General features: G+C 40.4%; 1 protein-coding gene across 1 annotated transcript in view; it reads right to left on the reverse strand.

Annotated features, from left to right (window-relative positions):
* Positions 1-19,599: 19,599 nt before the first annotated feature.
* The window catches only part of GAD2 (glutamate decarboxylase 2), a 38,803-nt gene continuing 37,501 nt past the window's right edge, over positions 19,600-20,901 (reverse strand). The window contains exons 15-16 of the mRNA XM_065627809.1: positions 20,449-20,538; positions 19,600-19,773 (exon numbers count right to left, since the gene is read on the reverse strand). Of these exons, the coding sequence (XP_065483881.1) occupies positions 19,600-19,773; positions 20,449-20,538 (264 nt within the window). The remainder of the gene's footprint in view (positions 19,774-20,448; positions 20,539-20,901) is intronic.

The raw sequence follows: 20,901 nt of genomic DNA on the forward strand, positions 1-20,901 counted from the left end.
CTTAAGTTCCTATTGTTTTTAAGTGGCTGTTAAGGGTTATAATCCATCAATTTAAAAAATATTCCTCCTTTAAGTCTGTCCTTAAAGAGGACTCATCCATTCCAGAGGGCTGAAAGACTTTAATATTGTCAGCTTCTCTATTCCTGGATCACCACGTGTATGTAATTGCCTGGAATCCCAGGCTTTCCCATCTGCTTTCACTAAAGGACAGGACTTTTCTGCCTTAAAGAAATTTAAAACAGACTTTTTCTTTTTCTGTGGGCTGTGACCATCAAGCATCATAAGGAGAGGACACTAAAATTTCGTTTGAAACAAATTAACTGTAAAAGGAGCTTTCTTTGGGAGAGTTGCAGTGTCTGTGTCTATAAATCCTCAAAATATCCATAGTATTGGCACCGTTTGAAAGTGGCTCTGAAAGGCTACCCTAAAAACTTGATGAGGTGGTGGGGTGGTAAACTTCATTTTCTAGATTAAGACTGAGCTTTCCTGGGGACAAGAATAAAAGTACACAGTCAGGAAGAATTTCTGTTAGGGTGTTTCTTCCATTCCCTTCTCTAAAATTGGCATACAGCAATAAGGAGGCTAAATGGCCAGTCAGGTAGGGTCCCTACCAATACAGGACACAACATTTCATAGACACACACAGACTCCTTGAGTGGTAACAGGAGAGAATACTAGCTACATCACTTGTTGCACTGCTGGAAGATGTTCAGATTCTGTGGTATTAAAAGAGTGCACAGAAAACAGCATATGATTTTAACTCTTCTGGTTTTTATCACAGAAGTTACATTTTCTTGGTTTCATGGGTTTGAACTTATTCTCTATAATATAATTCCTCTTGACTTCAGATAGAGGCATCAACGTTCACTCATCCAAAGGGCAACTGCATTAGGCCACAGATGATACGTAGACGAACTATTGAAATTTCTGAATCTGAAGACTTGTGTCGTGGACCAGTCGTGCATTTCCATCTGTCTTTGCTTCTGATCAGTCCTTTTCAGTCGAGCCTCCAGGAGATACACATGCCTCAGAGACACAGCTGTGTGTTTCCCCAGCAGTCTCCTTGCACTTGCCTTTTCTACTTCCTAAAGCTGCCTCAGGGTATCTTTGTAAAACAGTGGTGATATTCATGGTGGTGATAATTATGTAAGCTTTTAAGATATTGTGATGAAAGACTGGTTTTTACAAAAAAAAATATTGTCTTCAATAGTCTTTGAAAGAGGTGCTAAAACAAATCTATAATTTGGCCATTCATAAACAAGATAGTGCAACACTTAAAAGCTTAACTCTGGTTCCAAGAAAATCAGTAGCAAAGTGTCCTTCCACCCTACTGGGGTAGAATCTGTCTTTGGATACTTGATCATGTGTCTTCTAAAGGCAAGAAGTTTCTTTGCAGTGAATATAATCAAAGCACAAATAGCTGTTAGAATAGCTATACAATATTCAGGAACTCAGAAATTCAATACTCCTTGTACTTAGTTAAAAACTAACAAGAAAAATATTTACATGTAATTTGCTCTGCTCAAAATATAATCAGATTTAGTCATATTTTGTTAATGTTTCTCAGAAACCATTATTTAAATGTCATTATTCAATGGATTTTTAAAGGATTTTAACGATACGCATTTAATGCAACATTTTGGCCTCCCCTTGGAGCACACCTGCCCTGGAACAGCTCTGGAATGTGCAGGAACACCATTGATAGCACTGTATAGCAGCCACCTCTCATGTAACACTGTTCACCATGTAACATGTTCACATTGGCTAGACTCAAGCGTGTAATACTGCTGGATAATTAATTCTACTACAGCTGTTGCTGGCAGGATTGTGCTTACCTTGGGGACACACAGAGCCCCTGGGGAGTCACTCGAATAAAGTGTAGCTTAATACAGCTTCTGGTGAGAAAGTAGAGTTTTTTATATTGCCCTTTCTCATAAACTTTTCTTACCCTACATTCTTTTCACGGGTGAGGATTTCTTGGTGCCCATCTGGCTCCATCTTGCTGTTGAAGAAGCACAGGAATGCAAGCAGAAATGCCCTCCTTATATGCATAAATAACAACTTAAAGGAAGAAAAATCTCAGCCCAAAACACTGTTTTCATAATGATGTAATTAAGAAAGATGTGCAGTGAATAATCACACTGGGGTTTTATATAGTTTTGGATCGCTTTTTTTAATAAAGAAGTTACTTGCAAATGTTTTCAAAAGCAAACCCACCAGTTTTTCGTCACTTAATTCTTCTTATTTGCAGAAATGTAACATTACCTTTGGCAGAGCCTGAGCGTGTTCACACTTGCCTTTTCACAGCTACTTGAGCTTTCTGCAGCAGTAGCAGGTAAGATGAGGGTCAGTAACCAGAAATTGGGGTCAGTTTTCCAGATATCACAGTACATATCTCACTCACTAGCTTTTTCTGGAATGTTTCATCTAACGACACTAGAGTTTAGCTGTATTTTAAAGCAAGGTCACTCAGTTTCTCCAGATTTGATCTCTATCCTGTGGCTTTTTACACAAAGACCCAAATAAGACTTGCTCACAGATGTTTCTTAGCACGTAAGTGGGCTTAGTTTGCTGGGAGGTGATTTGAATATCGACAGAAAGCTGAAACAATGCTGAGTTAGTGCTCCAGTCCAGTGCCTTCTTAATTTAAAGGAGAGGGAATTGAGCCTGAAAAAAGCTACAATATCACAGTGCTATTTCTACTGTGGGAATTTTGCATACAAGTTGCAGTAACTGTGTGCAATTCAGAAAGCAGCATTTCCCGCTGTTGGATGAGAGGGAGTGACACACGTAGTAATTGGATTACGAATAGAGCAGTAGCAAAGAAACACTTGTTCTCAGTGTGTGAAACTACGGGGAAAATAGAACTTTCCCTGCTGTGAGGTTTGACTTTCCCCCTGGGGAAATCCCGAGCCTGGTTCCCGGTCCCTGCGGAGCAGCACAGGAGCCTCCATAGGGAGCTGCTGCAGCCAGCCAGGAGTGAAGGGCACAGGCAAAGGCACGGCTGAAATATCTGTCTGACGTGACTCAGAGGAGACCCATGGAGCCAGGTCCTGTTTATTTGCATGCTAGTCCTCAAACTAGTCGGTATTTTTCACGCAAGTTATATGATGACAAGGCCCTGAAATATAGTCATTTGGTGACATCAGAGCGGTGAGATACGGCTCCTTGCCTTTGCTGTCCAGATGATTTGTGCTTTTCATTACAGCAATATGATAATAAAATCAGAGTCCGGGGAAGGAAAATGACAGACAAAAGCAGACACTTGCCAGTAGTGTGGTATAACAGAGTCCCTTGCTCTGTCTGGAAATATAAGCCTTTTGCATCAGTAGAAGGCTATTTAGTTCAGTCTCATTAAATTTCTTGGTAGGGTGACTTTATATAGGTTTGACACAATGATTTGGTAAAGCTGGCCACTGCATTTTTCTACGTGTCTTTATTTTCAAACACTGAAATGGCCCATCAGGCAGTAAACCTGGCTTTAGTGGTCAACTTCAGCAGTTAGTGAGAGAAAATAACCAGAAAATGCTGAGGTCTACAAAGGAATTCCTTCGTCTATTTTTAATCACACCTTTCTGGAGAGACACTGAAAATATTAGGACATGCTACCAGGGAATTCAAGCTCCAGCACTTTACTCTGTATGTGTTAGGAACTATTCCAGGGAAAAAAGAAACAAAAGTAAAAAATGTTGTATGACTAAATCATCTGGGTAGAGGAGGGAGGCTTAACCTTGGTCTAAAGCAGAATAGTAAGAAATTGAAATTTAAAAAGGGTCCTTTTTTTATAGTGTAAAAAAGCTGATGTCCAGCTCAGAGCAATTTGACACATTCATTTGCAGGAAAAATACAGGAATGAGAATCACAGTAGGGGTAAAATTGCAAAGAGGGTCAGATAGTGCTTGGGAGGGATGTTTAGTGAAACGGGGTATCTTCAGAGGCAGAAACAAAAGATAAGCTCCTTGGGTAAACATTTGTAACACAATAATACAATAACCAAGGCTCAGGAGTCTGCTGGGGCAGAGTGCCTGTGGTTTTATATGACACACAATAGAAACACACCTTAGTATGGCAAGAGTATGAGTTATGGAGGGTAGAGCTGTTTGCCTTTGTGCTAAATCTCCTGTGGCTTTTTAAGTGAACAGGAGCAGTTTCTCCCTCCACAAGGGAATCCTCCGAGGATGGGGACTCAAACCTTTGGCACAAAGGATAAAACAAGACCCTGCCTTGCTGCAGCACAGCTGGCCCAACAGACCTGCTCCAACCCCTAGCACGGTTGTGCTCCAGGGAGTGCTGAGATGGTCCTCGCTCCAGCCCTCGGCTCTTCCCACATATTGCTTTTCTTGCTCACTAGTCCATATCTGTGCCCAGACCTCGAAGGACTGAGCCTGTAATACATCTCTCAGCAGGGTATGACTTTTCAAAAAATTGCCAAACTGGTATTTGTGGCTTCCCATCTGTCACTACCCTGTATTTTAGTTGATGTGGCATTTTTCAGATTGATTTCAGCAGCTGCCTGATAGCTTTGAAATTATCGACATTTGTTTCAACAGGAAAGCCTGTACTTGTGAGAAGAAATAGCTTTTCTGATTGGTATCCTGAAAAGAGCAACAGTGCGGATGACCGCGCCAGCTGAGAGTGAAAACACACACCTGAGCACAGACCACAGCAAGATCTTCTAGAGGTCCCAGAGATACTGAGCAGTACCCAGAAAAAACCTCTCAGAAACAATACATGAGCTGAGTTAATGCTGGAGAATTTCTTGCCAAATATTAAAATGTCCCACTTAATTTAGCATTCAGTATGTCGTGATCTTAGTGCTTGGAAAGGAAAACTGTAAGAAGCATCAATAGTGTTTTGCTGTAAGGTGGGGCACATTACTGATTTCATTTAAACAACCATTTGTACCTTAAGGAAAGCAGAGATTGTCTGCTTCCTATCTGTAGAAGAATATTAAAGACTATGAAGCACCAGACTGAAAATGAGGACTGATGAGCACTCTTAACATGTTAAGCGTTATAGACATAGTGTGCCTGAACATCTTTTATGGGTGTCAATTACAAAGTATCTATTCTTATTAGATAATTGTGGTTAATAATTGTCCATCTAAATACAGTAATGGCCACATGATTACTCAAGTGTCGAGTTTTGCAAGCATATTTTGCTTCTGGCTCTTTATTCAAATAAGAAGGGGAAAAAAAATAGATTTTTGTTGTAAAATAGAGATGAATCTGAAAATAAATATTTCTCATTCACCATTTCTTAATAGTTTAGTTTACAAATGTGCTTTGTCAAGGTTTAAACAACCTAAAATTTATTACAAAAAAATAAAAAAACCTATGTCTGATAAAGTAATTTCCCATACTAGAATCAGAACAACACAATAGTTTCCATTTACAACATATGCAGCCAAATCCTTATAATTTTGCTACAATTCTGCAAACTAACTCATAACCACTTCAGAAATATCCTTGTCTTCACGGGGTTTACAGAGAACTGTCATGAGCTTAAAACCACGATTTAAAAACTGAACCACATGGATTTTTACAGAATTTTAGAACTGGGAGTTTGTTAAAACTACAGTTCTTGTGTAGGAAAACCTCTTGCTTACTGAACATTATGACTAAATGCAGCTGTGTCTTTTTTTAAAAAAAACTACTCCTCTCACAGAAGCAGCTATACTAAGAATAAATGAAACGCTGTCATCAAGCAAAAAAAATTCTTTTTCTCTCTTAATTCAGGCTTAGAAAATGTAGCGATTTCTTTGTAGTCTTAGCTCACGAAGAGGAAGAAATCTGTAGCATACTTTTAAGTATTTTCCAAGTTATTTCTAGATAGAAAAAATAGCATATTAGTCAATAGCCATGAAATGCAGCTGACTTAATAGAGTTTGTGTAAAAGCTAACAATCATTAATGCCTGCTGAATAAGAGGGCATACATGTATAGTCCACTCTTTGTATACAGAAATGTACAAGCTGGGGCAGGCTTGTCCTCTCGAGGAGCGCGGGGTCTGGCCGGGTATTGCCTTATCTGCTGTCAAAATGCAGCCCCTCTGTCACTGCAGCTGTCAGCATGCAAAACCCACCATCAAACTCTACCAGGCCTGGTGGGAGCAAGCAGCAAAGATGCCCAGTGGACACCTGGGACCTTTGGAGTCAGCACCGCTTTCATCCCTGACTCCAGCATGGTCAGGATTTCATCCACCAACTGAATCAGGTTGAAGGAACTGGAGTTAACTCCAATGAACCTCCAATGCCTGCAACATTTTAAAAAAATCATCTTCTGTCATTCACTCTCTCGATTTGGAGAAAAGCATTCATCACCTGGCAGCCAGCTCTGTGATGTACCAGGGTGCTCAGCCGTGCTGCAGCCCAGCCCCGCTTTGCTGCATGTGGGTCTTGCAGCAGCAGACTTGGCTAGAGGTGGTAAGGCTGTGAGCAAACATCATCTCCTCATCCCAACGCAGTGTCCTCACATCCGCTTGCCTTGACTTTTAAAAAACCTTCACAGGCTTAATTTGTCTTAGAGCAGGATTGAGAAATAAAAGCACCAGGAAGCTCTCAGCTGCTTGCTAGTGCCCACCAAAATTAACGCTCCTCCTACAGTTCAGCTGTTCCTTCTTAGCAGGCAATTAATGCCTGAAATGTGAAAGCTTGACTTCATGCCCTGCTGTAATCTCTCTGACTCACTCTTCCCCAAACCAGTCAAGGTACCTGTGCTTTGAGGTTTTCTTTTTTAAGCTATATTATGTAAAATATCCTCTACAGAAAAATAAATGTTTCTACGCAGAAAGTTAACTACAAAGTATAACTAAGATTTATTTTATTCTGAACTTAGTAGGTTTAATTTCTCATTGCTATTCATCTCTGATGTGTACCTCATTGATAAAAATATTATCTTTATAGACACATGGCAGTAAAAATTGAATGAAGGCACAGCATGATATAGGTACAAACATGAGAGGGAAAAGAAATGTAAGAAAATGAGGTACTGAGGAGAGACACAGATTCACGCATTAGAAACTTGTAAGAAAATAAGATAAGAAGAACAGTTGTTTTATCTAATGAATTTATAAACAATGGTTATTGAAATGCATAGATGAAAATATATAACTAGGAAAGAAATTAGGAATCATTGTAATAATACTTAAAATGCTGTTTAATTGTATCAGCAGCTTTCTCCAGCTAGCTAGTAATGAAGGGCAAAGTATATCCCAACTGCTACCAATGTATTATTAGTCTGTTTACAAAGTTAATAATTTAATTGCGAAGTCCTGGGTCGGCTTGACTATTTTTAAAAATAATGACATCCAAGGTGAGAATGAAACAAAACATTTCAAGTTGTTAAATCAGCACTGGGGGAAAAATTATAAGGTCTCCTTAATACAACCGAAGTACAGAGAAATTACAGGACAGACTAACAGAGAAAATTATCTTCTAAATGGCAATGACTTTCACATTTAGTGGCCTCCCTGCATGGGTACCACTGTTACAAGCGAATCCTTCCGCTCTGCTAGGTCCGTGGAGCTCTGCATTAGTGTCTACAGCAGCTTCCTGTCCCTTCACCTGTCAGATTCGGGTTTCTGTCAAGCAGTCAAACCTGCCGCTCACTAGAGGTCTGATTCTTGTGACAACAACCAGATCACAGCTGTGTGACGTGGAAAATAACTATGCACTCCGGAAACACTGTCCTTTTCATGGACAAAACTCAATCAAGTTCCGAATGCTGCAAGGACTTCAGGGAAATCCTGCAATACTTACAATAAATGGGAGTTTTATTATTGACTGCTGCAAGGCTGGGATTTCATCTAGCAACTGGGCTGCAAAATCCCTCCCCATAGCCAGGGTGCCATGACAAATTTTAATTTCTCATGTAAAAGAGAGATCTTAGCTTGGTAGCTTTTTCTGCTTCTAAATTTAAACTCCTACGGTCAAGAAAAATCTACACTTTCCGTGTTATAGAGCCGCAATTGATCTATATGTTTAAAATATCCACCCTACTGTAAGGACTGCACTTTCACTCTTTCTGTACAAGTGTAAGTTGCCCTCGGCTGCAGGAAAGCCAGATTTACATTTTTATGAAATAAATTTACGTGTACCTATATATTTTCTGCCCCTCTGACTTGGCGCTCAGCCTTTTCTGAGGCCTTGAAGAGTCATCTACCTTTCTCTGAGCTATGTGAGGAACATGAGGCATGTAGGTAGTTAAATTTTAAAAAGCTGAAATCATCACATCAGGGTGGTCAAACCACACTGGCTTAACTGCTGTTTGGCACTTCACTGTCTTACCCCTAAAATACTGCTTGCAGGTAGAAGACTTTTTTGAAACCATTACATGTAAGGTCAGGATAGGGCATCCCCATTTAGTAGAAAAAAATCATGGTGAGTTAAAAACGTACTAACAAGCTGGCAGTAACTGTGAGAGCATCTGCTTCCCTCTGAGCCATCCTGTCTCCTGCCAGCGGTTGTGTCTGCGCCGTGCGTTTCAGCTGGGTCTGGTACCTGGTGGTCTGGCTGGAGGGAAGGCTGCATGGTCACACAATACCTTGCTGCTTCACAAAATCTACCATTTTCTGTGGGGCGGCTGCCGGGCTGCCTCTGCCTGTTAAACACCGACACTCTACAAATACATCTTCAGGATAGTTATAGCAAGGAGTGAGAAACAAATTTATGACTTGATGAGACTGAAATGAGTGAATTTGCACACGCAGTAACTCTGCTTTGGTGGAAGTTTTCATTGAAGCCTCACGTTTCCAGGCGGAAGATGTGCATGAGGAAAAGCCGCATCCATCACAGACTGCGCCGGACTCATCTCTCATCACTGTGCAGCGGCTGCTGCATCATGTTTAAACTGCTGCTTCTCCCAACACCTTTGCCTTGCCCTCAGCAGTCTGGCACAGGCAAAATGACACAAAAGAGCCAACTCATTTTGCTGTAATTAATGCACAAACGTCATCCCATCAGGAGGCAGTGTGAGGCCACCTCAGTCCCCAGCCACCTCACAGCCAGCTGTGACATACACTTTCCCAAGGGCTTGGCAAGTGTGTGGGGAGAAGGAAAAACTCTTCCAGAAATGAAGTGAGTTCTTCTGGGGTGGGGAGAAGAGGGCCAGGTGGGCTCCAAACCAACTTTGGTCACATAGTCATGCTGGACAGAGAAGAGTTATAATCCGAACATGTTTGAGAAACATAACTCTTACATTTTTAAGCTGAAGATGTGGCATTAATTTTGAAATAAAAGTTTTTGCTGAAAACTTTATCCTACGTAAAAAACAAACAGAAAACCAAAAAACTCTCACACAATAGGTTTAAAAAGATAGATAACCCCAAAAGAAAATACAACATTAGTTCCAGCAATATCATCTGGTTGACCAGAAATTGGGGGGGAGACATATACATTTTTTTGTTTCTGCAATAAAAATTTATTTCAGGTCAAATCAAATAGACTTAAAAAAAAAGTCCTTGTCTTACCACTGAACGGAAAAAAAAAAAATTTTCTTCCAAGTCTCTTAATTCTTATTTCTTAGTTCTTCCCTCTTAGTTTTTTAAGGTAAATATGCTTTCTCAGTTGGAATGCCAGAGTATAGTAGCTGTTACCCAGTTTTTGGTTCCTATTTTAATTCCCTCATGCCTACAAACTTGAATATTTACCTCCAAAAGTATGTGCAGGTCAGGAACCAGTTTTTTTATCCTGTAGACCTTTGTAATGATTTGGCAACGTCTTGCCTCTCTAGAAAGCTGACAAATGCTCACTGCCGATCAGTGCCTGCCATGAGGTGCGAAGGAGCTGGTGGGATGATGTGCAGATGAATACTCAGCTGCTTCCTCCCACTCCAGCTGACCCTCAAGGCATTCCCCTGCTTGGGTACCCCCTCAGCTGGGAGATGAAGACCAAGCCCGAGTGCTGCTCCAGGGAAAGCTCCCTGAGAAATGACGGTGTCCAAAAAGCTGTTTTGCAGCAGCAGTGACAGTCCAGGTTTCCATTTGGCGTTTGCCTGTCAGACCCTGTCTAGCTCCCAGGCTCAACCAATTTGTTAGGTGTCATAAATGGCATTGAAACAGATGGACATTAGTTCAGGCAGCCAAGACATCCTGTAAATTATGTGGCTCATAAACTCGGTCCAAGTTCATTTGCAATCAGTGGGAATTTTGCCATGGACCTGGGCAGGGGCAGTGTGTGTGGGTGTAGAGGAGCAGGATTTACAGCTACCTTCCTTCAACATATATCTATCAGTAACTAAGGCTACAGGGTATTTTATCACCTGTTTGCCACTGCACTAGGTTAATTTTCAAGGCGAGTCAGGGTGAGAGAGCATCCAAGATCACCCAGCTGGAAAGATGAATTAAAGAGAAGTCACCACCAGCCAGATCTGTCTTCTGTATTTCATCAGGGACTAGACCAGGACTGTCCTGTGACATGAAGCATCAGTGCTTGTCCCCCCAATAAGCAGCATCAGTGCCTGTCCCCCTCCTCCAGTCTCAAGGGAAATCACAACCTCTGTCCAGCCACCTTGCTCCTACATCCAACCCTCTCTTCTCCCTCCCTGTGCCCTGAAGGCACAGCCCGGTGTAGGAGGGCTGTCAGCCCCACGCCCCATTTTATCTACTTAAAATCTTGTAATATCTATATAAACACATGATAAATGTGCCAGCGTGTAGTGAGAATACACAGGCAAAACAAACTGGTGAATTTGAAATGAGCACAGAAGACTGGTTTTGTTTTCCCCAGTCCTGGTTTTAAGGGGTTGAGACAAGCATCCTGGCTGCTCCTCCAGCAGAGCTGGTGGGAGCGAGTCCGAACTCACCCCCTTCTCTTTTTCTTCCATTTTTTTCTTTGCTACCTTCAAAATCCATTTGCAAGTGTAATCTGCACTTCTTGTTCTGACCTCTCTCACAGTATTCAGATTTGAGAATCACTTTTAGGAATTTTCTGCTGTGTTTGGAAACATTTAATGATTTAGGAGGAGACTACTAACTGTATGGTTAACATAGGGCAGCAGCGATCTGGGGAGTTGGCAGTTCAGGTCACTGCCTTTGCCAAAGAATGATAATCAGTACTGTTCCTTACATTTGTTATCACACTGGTTGCCTGAGATCTCTACAGCTCGCTTGCTATGTTGGATTTCCTAGAAATTAACTTCATCTTAATTCACAGCACTGACACAGTCTTGAAAAGTGTCATTGAAAGGAGTTACAGGTAGTCACAGATTAACCCAGGGCTGCTGCCTTGAGTCACAGAAAAATACAGTAGGAAGGACTTCAGAAGGGTTCCTGGTCCATCCCTCTGCTCAAAGCAGGATCAGCTGTTCCTCACTTAACATTCACCCATCCTCTTCTGAACACCTCCAGCACCACTTGGTCTCCCAAGGTAAGCTGTTTCAAGGCTTTATTACCTTTACCACTGGAGAGCTAGTTCCACTACTGAATTGAATCTTTTCTGCTAGACTTCGAACACATTATTTATTATTTAAGCCTTCATGACTACAGAGAAAAAGAAGTCCTTTCCTCTCTATAGCAAACTTCTAGATATTAGAAGGCTTTAGTCATAATTATTGGCATATTTTTTAGTCAAACAGTTCGATTTTCAGTGTTTTTTTGCAGATTGTTTGTTTTTAGATTTCTAATTATTATTGTTCCTGTCATCTTAATGCCTTCCTGGAACTGCGATGCCTAAACTGAATCATTACATCCCAGTTGAGGCTGTACCAGTTATTGCTGGTGACCACATTGGAGGGATGATTCAGTCTGTGGTGCAAGCCATTTTCCCAGTCATATTTTCCAGAGTGACTACATCCTTTTTCTCTCTGATAGGACGTAGTTCACTAATAATTGACCTCCTTTTTTTCAAAGGCTGCTGCATAACTCACCCCCCTAATCTGTGACTGTGATCAGTCCTGCTTGAAGTGACACCCTTCAATTGCCTTTACTGAGCTTTAACCTATTTTTCAGATTATTTTTCCAGGTTGTCAAGACTGAACTGAATTCAGCTGATGCCTTTCCTCTGTTCTTCCTAGACTTCTGCTCTGCTTGTACCAAACCATATAGGCACTTGACTGACCTAGTCTATATTGCACTATCCAAGTCATTAGTGAGAAGCTGAACAAAATCAGATCTGGTACAGGCTCCTGCAGAGCCACGCTCTGTCTGACCTACAGAAAATGTTCTGAGCGCATTTATTAGCCAGTTTTGTACAAACCTGATCACAACTTCATCCAAACCACATGTTGGCAGAAGAGATTAAGAGCATTTCTTGCCCCTATAAGTACCAATGAGAACTTCATTGGAGTGTTCTGGTGTGGATTCAGGCCTCATTAGACAAAACTAGAGTTTGGACCTGAGACCTCATGGTATTGTTTCTGAAGGTCGCAACCACCAAACCACTGAACAAGACGGGAGACCTCCTCCTCTGTGAGTTTTTCGTGATCTTCAGCTTATTCTGTCTGCAGTTTGTTGCTCTTCCTGTGGCAGTCCTTCATGGGAATTAACTTTGAGTTAGTTCACATTTGATGACTATGTAGTAAAATGAAGACACTCACCATTTAGCTGTTGTGCCTTATTGGATGCACTTGAACAAAGATATCCTGGGGTTTCCTAACCCCTGCTACAGGGTGTTTGTCTGGAGCAGGAGAGTGCTCAGATTCATTTAACACATTGGTCCTGCCACTGTGTCTGTTGTACCTCTGTGCACTGACCCAAGAGACACCCTGGGCTGGCTGGCTGGGCTAATTTGTACCCACTCTGCTGAAGGCCAGCGTGTTGCCCACATCCACACTGCAAAGCACTTTGACCAGGTCTCTTCAGAGTACTATTGGACAGTCCTGAGGCATAATTATTACTTCTTCAGCATTTATTGAAAAATGTGTAGATGTGGCAGTTAAGGACACGATTTAGTGGTGAACTTGGCAGTGTTAGGTTTACAGTTGGACTCAATGATCTTAAATGTCTTTTCCAACCAAAATGATTCTATGAGTTCTGAGAGGGTTCTGTTACAGCCTGCAGAATGAAGTCTTCATTCATGACACTAGGGTATTTTTTGGGTATTTGAGAGAGAGCAGGAGTATTTTAAAAATTGCAACATCCCCTGTGATGCAGAAGTCAAACCTGGTGCAGTCTGCCTCTGTGCTGTCTGCTTGGATCAGACTTTGTGGTGACCTGTCCTGCCAAACATGCCGATTTCTCATAGAAAAGGATTATTTGGTTCACTCTAAAAGCAAGCCTGGGAGCAAGCGATGCTGCCTACAATGCGGACAAAGAGCCAGACTTTGTGTGTGGGAAATATGAAGGCTAGTGATCAATAGCTACAATTTATTTGAGATTCCTACCGGAGTTACTGCAAGAAAATTGCTGTCAAGAACTGTAATACGTCAGTAATTTTAGCTGCATTTCAACGGAGACATCTACAATCAGATCCAATCACTGGAAGGTTTTGTGAGTTTCATTATTTTTATATCTTTTTTTTCATAATGACTGTAGCTGAACTAGCTGAAGAAAAGGAGAAAAGTGACTGCAAACTGTCATCTGTAGAAGACAAAGTCTATCACAGTGGTAAATAAAAGGCAGACTGTTTCAGAAGCAATGACAAAGCAGTGAGATGATCCATGCATACCTCTTGGGTTGCCAGTGTCATATCAACAATACGTGCTTTGCTTGTAGATTTTCCTGCAGCACCAGCTTATAAAAATATGACACTGTGAATTAAGAGAAATGGCAAAGGGAGAAATGAATCAATGCAAATTGAACCATATTATGCACAAACAAGGCACTAAGTAAAGTGTGTGCATCAGCTGACATTTTTGAGCACTACTGTTAATTGTACATATTTTGTATTTCACTTTAATGTGATCATTTATTTCAAGTGCTGACATCTACTGAAATTTTAGTAAACACGAGATATAAATAGACAGATCTCTGGTTAAGCATGGAAAACACTTTTTTGTATTAAAGGTAAAAGGACAGAATAAGATATGGAGGCACTTGCACTATTTCATAACCCTGCCATTTATCATTTGCCTGTTGGATACTAATTGCTGATGCAACTTATTTGGTCTGTAGACTGCAAACAGGAATGACTATATTTTTATCCAAAATTACTACAGAAAATAACCCAACAATAATCTTGCAGTCTAAAAATTCCTACTGAAGCACCTATTCAGAACTGTCAAGAATCTCACTGAGTAGTAAGAGCTTACTTAAGGCACTCTGCATTTTATTAATATCATCTTCTCCAACTCTCATTAGTAGCACAATTAATACAGTTAAATTCTCAGTCTCCAAAATTTAATATAGACAGGTTTGCCTGTTGGTGAAAGAGCCACAGCCATAGAATCTAGTGTGGGAAAGGTATATTGAAGTGAATCTGTTGCATGTGATTCATAACTTGTCTAGATCTGTTCTGCTCCCAGGTGCGACCTCTTGTCCAATGCAGGAAGAAGGCGCACTGTCCCACCTCTCCCAGGAAGGACAGCTTCACTGGCCTGAGCCCTCTTCACAGGCACTGTGCCGAGTTGGTGTTCTGGTTTCTTTGACTTTCTGCAGCCAGAAAGATTTAGCAAACATGCTGGTGGAAGTCATGCATCTAGCAACTGGTGAAAGGAAACAAAGCAGCTCTGAATTCCTTGTGTCCCAAAGTCAAGTTCATTGGAAGATTAATCCAAACAGAGAATTGCCTGAAAGCTTCTTATTTTATTTCCACAGTCCCTCCTGATCAGAAGGAAAGATTGGTGAAAGAGAAAAATCATCATGTGAGACAAAGACTTGAGACAAATTCTGTGCACCAAGTGTCTTCCACGCTTTCAGATCTCCAGCTGACAGTGTTACAGCTTCTACTGTTACAGGGCTTGAGCATCAGCTGGTTGCCAATGTAATACAAACAGCAGTGGTTCATCTGAATGGGGAAATTAGCTGGATTAGCTTTAGCAGAGTAAGCTTTTTGGCAGGGACTGTTGTGGAGTCACTTCCCATGGTGGGCATTGCTTCTCAGCACAGGAGCACCTGGGGAGCTCCACCAGGCAGTCACTGGGTTTGGGCAGCCTTCAACCACACTGCCTCATCGGTCTTTATAGACTGTCTTTAAAAAGCTGTGGTCTGCAGCTAAGTATTTTAATACAAGCCATTTCCTTTTAGTTTCTCAAAGCAGCAAAAGCATGATTACATCAAGTCCCAAACATCTGTTCTTTCTTTCAGAACCACTTTCATTACCAGGACAGAGGAGGATAGGTAGGAAAATAAAAGCTGATCATGCAGGTAGTGCAGAACTGTGAGGAATGCAAATTTACTGATACAGGATTATATAAAATAATAAAAGTATCTAGGGCAATGGGGCAAATTATGTGTATGTATTCTTATACTCTCTGTCCTGCATGTTAGTTTAATGCTGCTTGTGCAGAACATATCTGTCAGCTGCTGTATAATTAAAATATTGTATGATTTTAGTGCCCAGCGTGGTTCAGATGACAGTGGTACACTACACCCTGTTACCTATGATGCAAAATTGTTTTAGAAAGAAAGGTTGCGTAGTGGTGTGGTTTGCAAGTCGTGGGCCTCTAAAATCTTCCTGTGGAAGGTGAGGACCCTATTAGGAATTTCACATACTGCAGAGCAGTACATAAACTTGTTCTTTACAGTTATCAGTCACAGACATCTGGCAAATTATCTCTAGGGGTTTATGGGTCACAGGCTGAAAGTGAGTAGTCTAGAGGACTGGCATTAAGCAATGTGGGTTCACATCATAGAAGCTGGGTAACTGAATGTCTTAGGAAGAGTTGGCACTGGGCATCAGCTGGAGTGTGAACATGGATGGGGCAGCTGTTGCAGAGTAGTGGGAGAACTGAAGGTTCCAATTCTTGATTGACTTGTGACTTTTCTGTGCCCTGAGAAAATAGGCTTTGCTCTGTTCATGCAACGAGAATTTATATAACAGATATTTTTCATCTTTCTTTGTAACGTAACATACATAGGCTTTTATTCTCATACAAAAAGAGGTACATATTCCTTTTCCTCTGACTGTAATCTCAGACCTGACTTCTTGCTCCAAAGTACAGTGTAAAATCCATACCCCTGCATCCTTCTGTGCTGTAATGAACAGTGCCATGTTCTGTCAGTGAAGAGCCAAGTCAGGTCTGTAATTCTTCTAGCTGCAGCACTTGGCTTTCCCTTAATGGCTGAATTAGTCCCTTTAGTTAGGCTGGTCAGGTAGAAAGCTGAGAGTTCAGACATTGTAAGCCTAAGACATTAGCACATTAAAGACAGTATCCTGTGGCTTTCTACAGGGCTTGCTTTTTAGCTAGAATGATTTTCTACTTGGCAGCTAGCCTGGCTAATTCAGAGAAAAGATTTAACATTTCCTTGAGCTCTATCTTGCTTTGCTCTTTGCTTCACCATGCTGGAACATCAGTTTAATATAGCTAACTTGGTATTTAAACTTGCATTGCATGTGGCTGTGGGCTGTCAGGTAGGTGAGGGTTTCTCTCTGGGTCCACATATTGGCACAGGCATTAATCTCAAATTCTGCTGCAGACTTAAAGAAATAACAGACAAAATCTCATTTCAGACATAAGCTTTTTGATTGCTGCTGCTTTCATGGCATCGTTTTGTCTTCTTTCTCTGCCGCTGGTATCAGGCTGGGCAGCACTTCAGATGGTAAAAGGAAAATAGAGCAGACAGGTGGCATATTTTGAAGGAATGAGGCCCTAGGTCGCAGAAGACATGAGGGTTAAAATATTAATTTTTGTATCGGTTGTTTTGCCTTTTTTTATTTCACAGCCCTTTAAAATTGTTGCCATCGTATACTCTGTGCTGTCCTGGAAAGTGCCATGACTGCTTTCACTGCTATGCTGGAGGCTGATTAGAGTACATGGTTAATTTGGGGATAAGTACTCGTGGAATAAAAAGACAAAACAAAGCATAAAAAATTAAGTCTGTCTGAGGAGAATAAAGCAACTAAATCTGTCTTGTAAAGATAAGGTAAAGGCATACCAGATGGCAGATTTACACTTGTATGCTGGTGCTGGGTATTGCCTAAAAACGGATCTGGTGATGCAACTGGGTTTTTCATGTTTCAATAATTAACAGAATGCATCTTGTCATGAAAAGATAAGACGTATAAGGTCACAATTAAACACTCTCTTTACTGGGGCTTTGCTCTGAAATGGCACAAGTGATAAGTGCTCACAGTGCCCATCAGTGCTGCTAATGAAAAGACCCACAGTCACGTTTTACACCTTTATTTGGATTTAGATCAACACCACAGACAGGATACTTTGGTCAAACACAAGAACAGGTTGCTATGCCGCTCTTTCCTGGCTGCAATAAGTACAGTAAAGTGGAAAAAAAGATGCTGGTGTTCCTGGAACACCGAATGTAAATCTTGGATTGGCACATACAGCTAATAAATACATTGTTTGCACTTAGCACTTTAAAACAGAATTGCACATGCAAGATGTAACCAGACTACTGATCATCTTCATCATTGTCCCTGTATTATATTAATTTTTTAAGCTCTTTGCTCACCTTTTTCCCAGCAAGAAAAAATAATATAATTTATTCTCTACTCAGTATTTCTGTGATTAGTATGCTGATTTTGACACGTTTAGCAAAGGTCACATTGATGTCCTTCCTGATAGAATTGGTATCTCCTCTATAGCTTGACTTGCAACATGACATGCATCATAGGTAGCAATGGTCGTCTACCGAAGTGAGGTGAGAGGTCTGACCAAAAGCTGACGAGGAGAGGTTAACACCAAGCAAAGGTACAGTAGAGGGACTGGCGTGAATGCAGTTCTTGCAATATCAAGAGTCAATACTACTACCACACAAATAATGACATATCAATAATATATTGTACAAGCTTATACAGCAACACATGTTGATTTGCAACATTGTACAGTTTAAAACTAAAGTGCACAGCCTCAATCTGAGGTGACAAAACAGTACTATCAATATAATAAAGGCAACACAATTACAGACACAATTTATTTCCTCTTACTTCATGTCCTCATGATAATACATTGAATCAATACTCCATTTATATATTTTAGATTAAATTAAAACCTCATTGCACTTCTTTTTCTCTTCAAGTATTTTAGAGACAGCAAAACAATATTGCTTTACAAACAAAAGTTGGCCACTTAGGCAAAGTTAAAACCAAAACTTCAGAGGGTTATAAATAGACAGGCCTTAGCCACACAACTCTTACCAACACTTCCAGATGTTGGGGAAAAAGGATAAATTTCAGTTTCCATGCCAGAGTCACCTCTAATGTCAAGGAATGACGCAACACATGAATTCTACAAGAGCTATGCCCATGGTTTCTAAAAAGGCTGTGAGGCTCCACGTGGGATGTTTCAAGCAGATGTAGCCTTACTTCATTTTTTTTTGCAATTTCAAAAGCCATTGTGTACAAGGATGGAGTCCAGCACTGGGAGAAACCTTTGATAAGGCAGTTTGTTGCTTAGACACCACCCCTGTCATTCAGACCACAGTCACACTGAATTTAGGCCTTGTCTGGCAGACCTGCACATCTTCAAGTCTTTAGCCTCTTAACTTAGCTATGAGGTTTCATGCTATTTCTTTAGTAAGAATTTCAGTGAATTTCAATTTTCAATGTAGTTTTGGACTGCTCATAGAAGAAATGGTTATGAGATAAGCATTTATTCAACACGACTTTTTTTGGATAGGCTTTTTTACCACAGAACACAGAAAACATCCAAATACAACCTTATTTCAGTCTTGGTTAGCACTATATATTGATTGTGCGTCTGCTTAGTTAGGCCAAGTGGGAAACAAATAGGAATAATAGCATCCTATTGTTGTACTGTAATTGATCTTATTAAGTGGTTTTAAGAGCTCCAGTACTCTTGAGGTTTTTCAGTAATCAACCCTGGAGATGTACAATCCATATGACATGGAGAAACGAGGTATTGGTACCTCTTAAGAATGTAGTATATGGGGTTGTATTTTAAAATTAAACAGTAATAAATATTTGAGGCACCTCCATCAAAAGAAAAAAAATCCTAGTTAATTTTCAGCTTCTGTCCTTGCAGTTTTATAACCCACATAAAATAAAAATCTATAGTTTACAAAATAGGATTTTTTTTAATATATATATTTCCTTTTGTAAAACTATACCTATTTAAATACATTTGAAATATAGGTAAATTAGAAATTCTGTTCTAATACTACGAAAAAGCCAAAATACTTTCACTTTTAAACATACAGCTTGTATACTCTGCTTCTCACCACCCCCTCCCACTTCCCCCAATTTGATTTTGTCATCACTTCAGGCAAATTTGGCATCATTCAGTCGGATTGCTTTTAATTTAAAGTAGATGCTGTGTTAAAATCGGGGATAAAATTTTAAGCATCTTCTGTTCTTCCTTATTTGCTTCAATGCAGCTTTTTGTGCAGTTAATTATAAAGGAGGTATTTTAAAACTCAGGAAAGGACTTTCAAGGAGCCATGTTTCTTGATTTTAAACTGTACTCTACTCCAACGCCACAATATAGAAATAGATTTACTTTGGAACAAACTACAAATACATTCGCACAGTTTGTGACAACTTAATTGTCTACTTAGAGGTCCAGGAACAGACTTTCACACCTGATTATTATAAATCTTGTCCCAGGCGTTCTATTTCATCAATCAGGAAATCAATGTCTTGGTGAGTTGCTGCAGGGTTTGAGATGACCATGCGGAAGAAGTTCACTTTGTCTCCCAGGGGCTGATAGCTCACCATGGTCGTGCCATACTCCATCATCCTGGCTTTTATCACTGGTGCCACCTGCGGCGTAACAAAAAGCAGGGGATTATTATTATTATATCATTATTTTCATTATTTCCATCATCCTTATTATTATTATAACAAAACACAGAGTATGTTTTCTTTTTTTTAAAAAAAGATGAAGAGTTACAAGAAGCAGTTAAACCAAAATTACATCCAATATTGATTAAAAGGTTACCCTCCATTAAGGATTGTATGTCTCATTGAAAAGACATTGTGTTTATCTTGTTTCTTTGTCCTGCTCTTAAAATCACTTGGAAATTTTCCCCCCACTTTCTCAATATTGCTGAAAGGCACACAGTAGCTGTTTTTTGTAGTGCTCAAAACATATTGTTACAATTGTTTTCCATCTTCTTTTCATATGCTGGAGTCCCATGGTATTATTGAGCTTTTGTTGCACTTGCTGGGTTTAGCGATTGCAGTTCACAGTAACTTCAGTTAATATATACAGAGCAAATAAGTCCCCTGGAGATGAGGCAAACCCAGGCAATGCTGAACTTGGAGACCAGAATAAGCTCATGCCAACCTAACCTGCAGTAAAATGACCATCAAGGTGTCGTTTGCCAAAATATTGTGACATGACCTTGCCATGTGCCCCAGGAGATAATATTGAGAATTTCAGGCCTCCAAGGGTTTCACTGTTCACTACATGATGTCCTGGAGGATGCTGCTTACCTTCATAAGGCGGCTCATTCTTTCTTCATTGTCTTCCATACTGCGCAAGCTGGGAGGTATATACCAGAAGCAGACGTTTGTGTGCTGAGGCTAAATACAGAATAATAATGGTTTACACTGTAAGAAAAGCTCATAACATCTCAATTGTAATTAAGTTCATGCGTTCCCCCCCTCTCATACATCATATTGTGACAGCAGTCAATGGTTTTCATTATTGTGGTACACTGAGAGTCACCATCATTATTAATGCAGAAAAGATAATTTTAGGCCATTTATTCCTGGGATGTCAGATGCAGAAACACACCATCCAGCTGTGCAAATATATTTATGCCCTACTGAGAGGCATCTAGATTTTGTAGGTGCTGTCCCCTCAAGAGGCTGAAGGGATTGTGCAGCTAAGGCAAGAGTCTATTACAGATAATTTAGAGGTGAGGATCATGTAATTTACTTTTA

This window comes from Caloenas nicobarica, chromosome 2 (genome assembly GCF_036013445.1).
Source record: "Caloenas nicobarica isolate bCalNic1 chromosome 2, bCalNic1.hap1, whole genome shotgun sequence".
Lineage (NCBI taxonomy): Eukaryota > Metazoa > Chordata > Aves > Columbiformes > Columbidae > Caloenas > Caloenas nicobarica.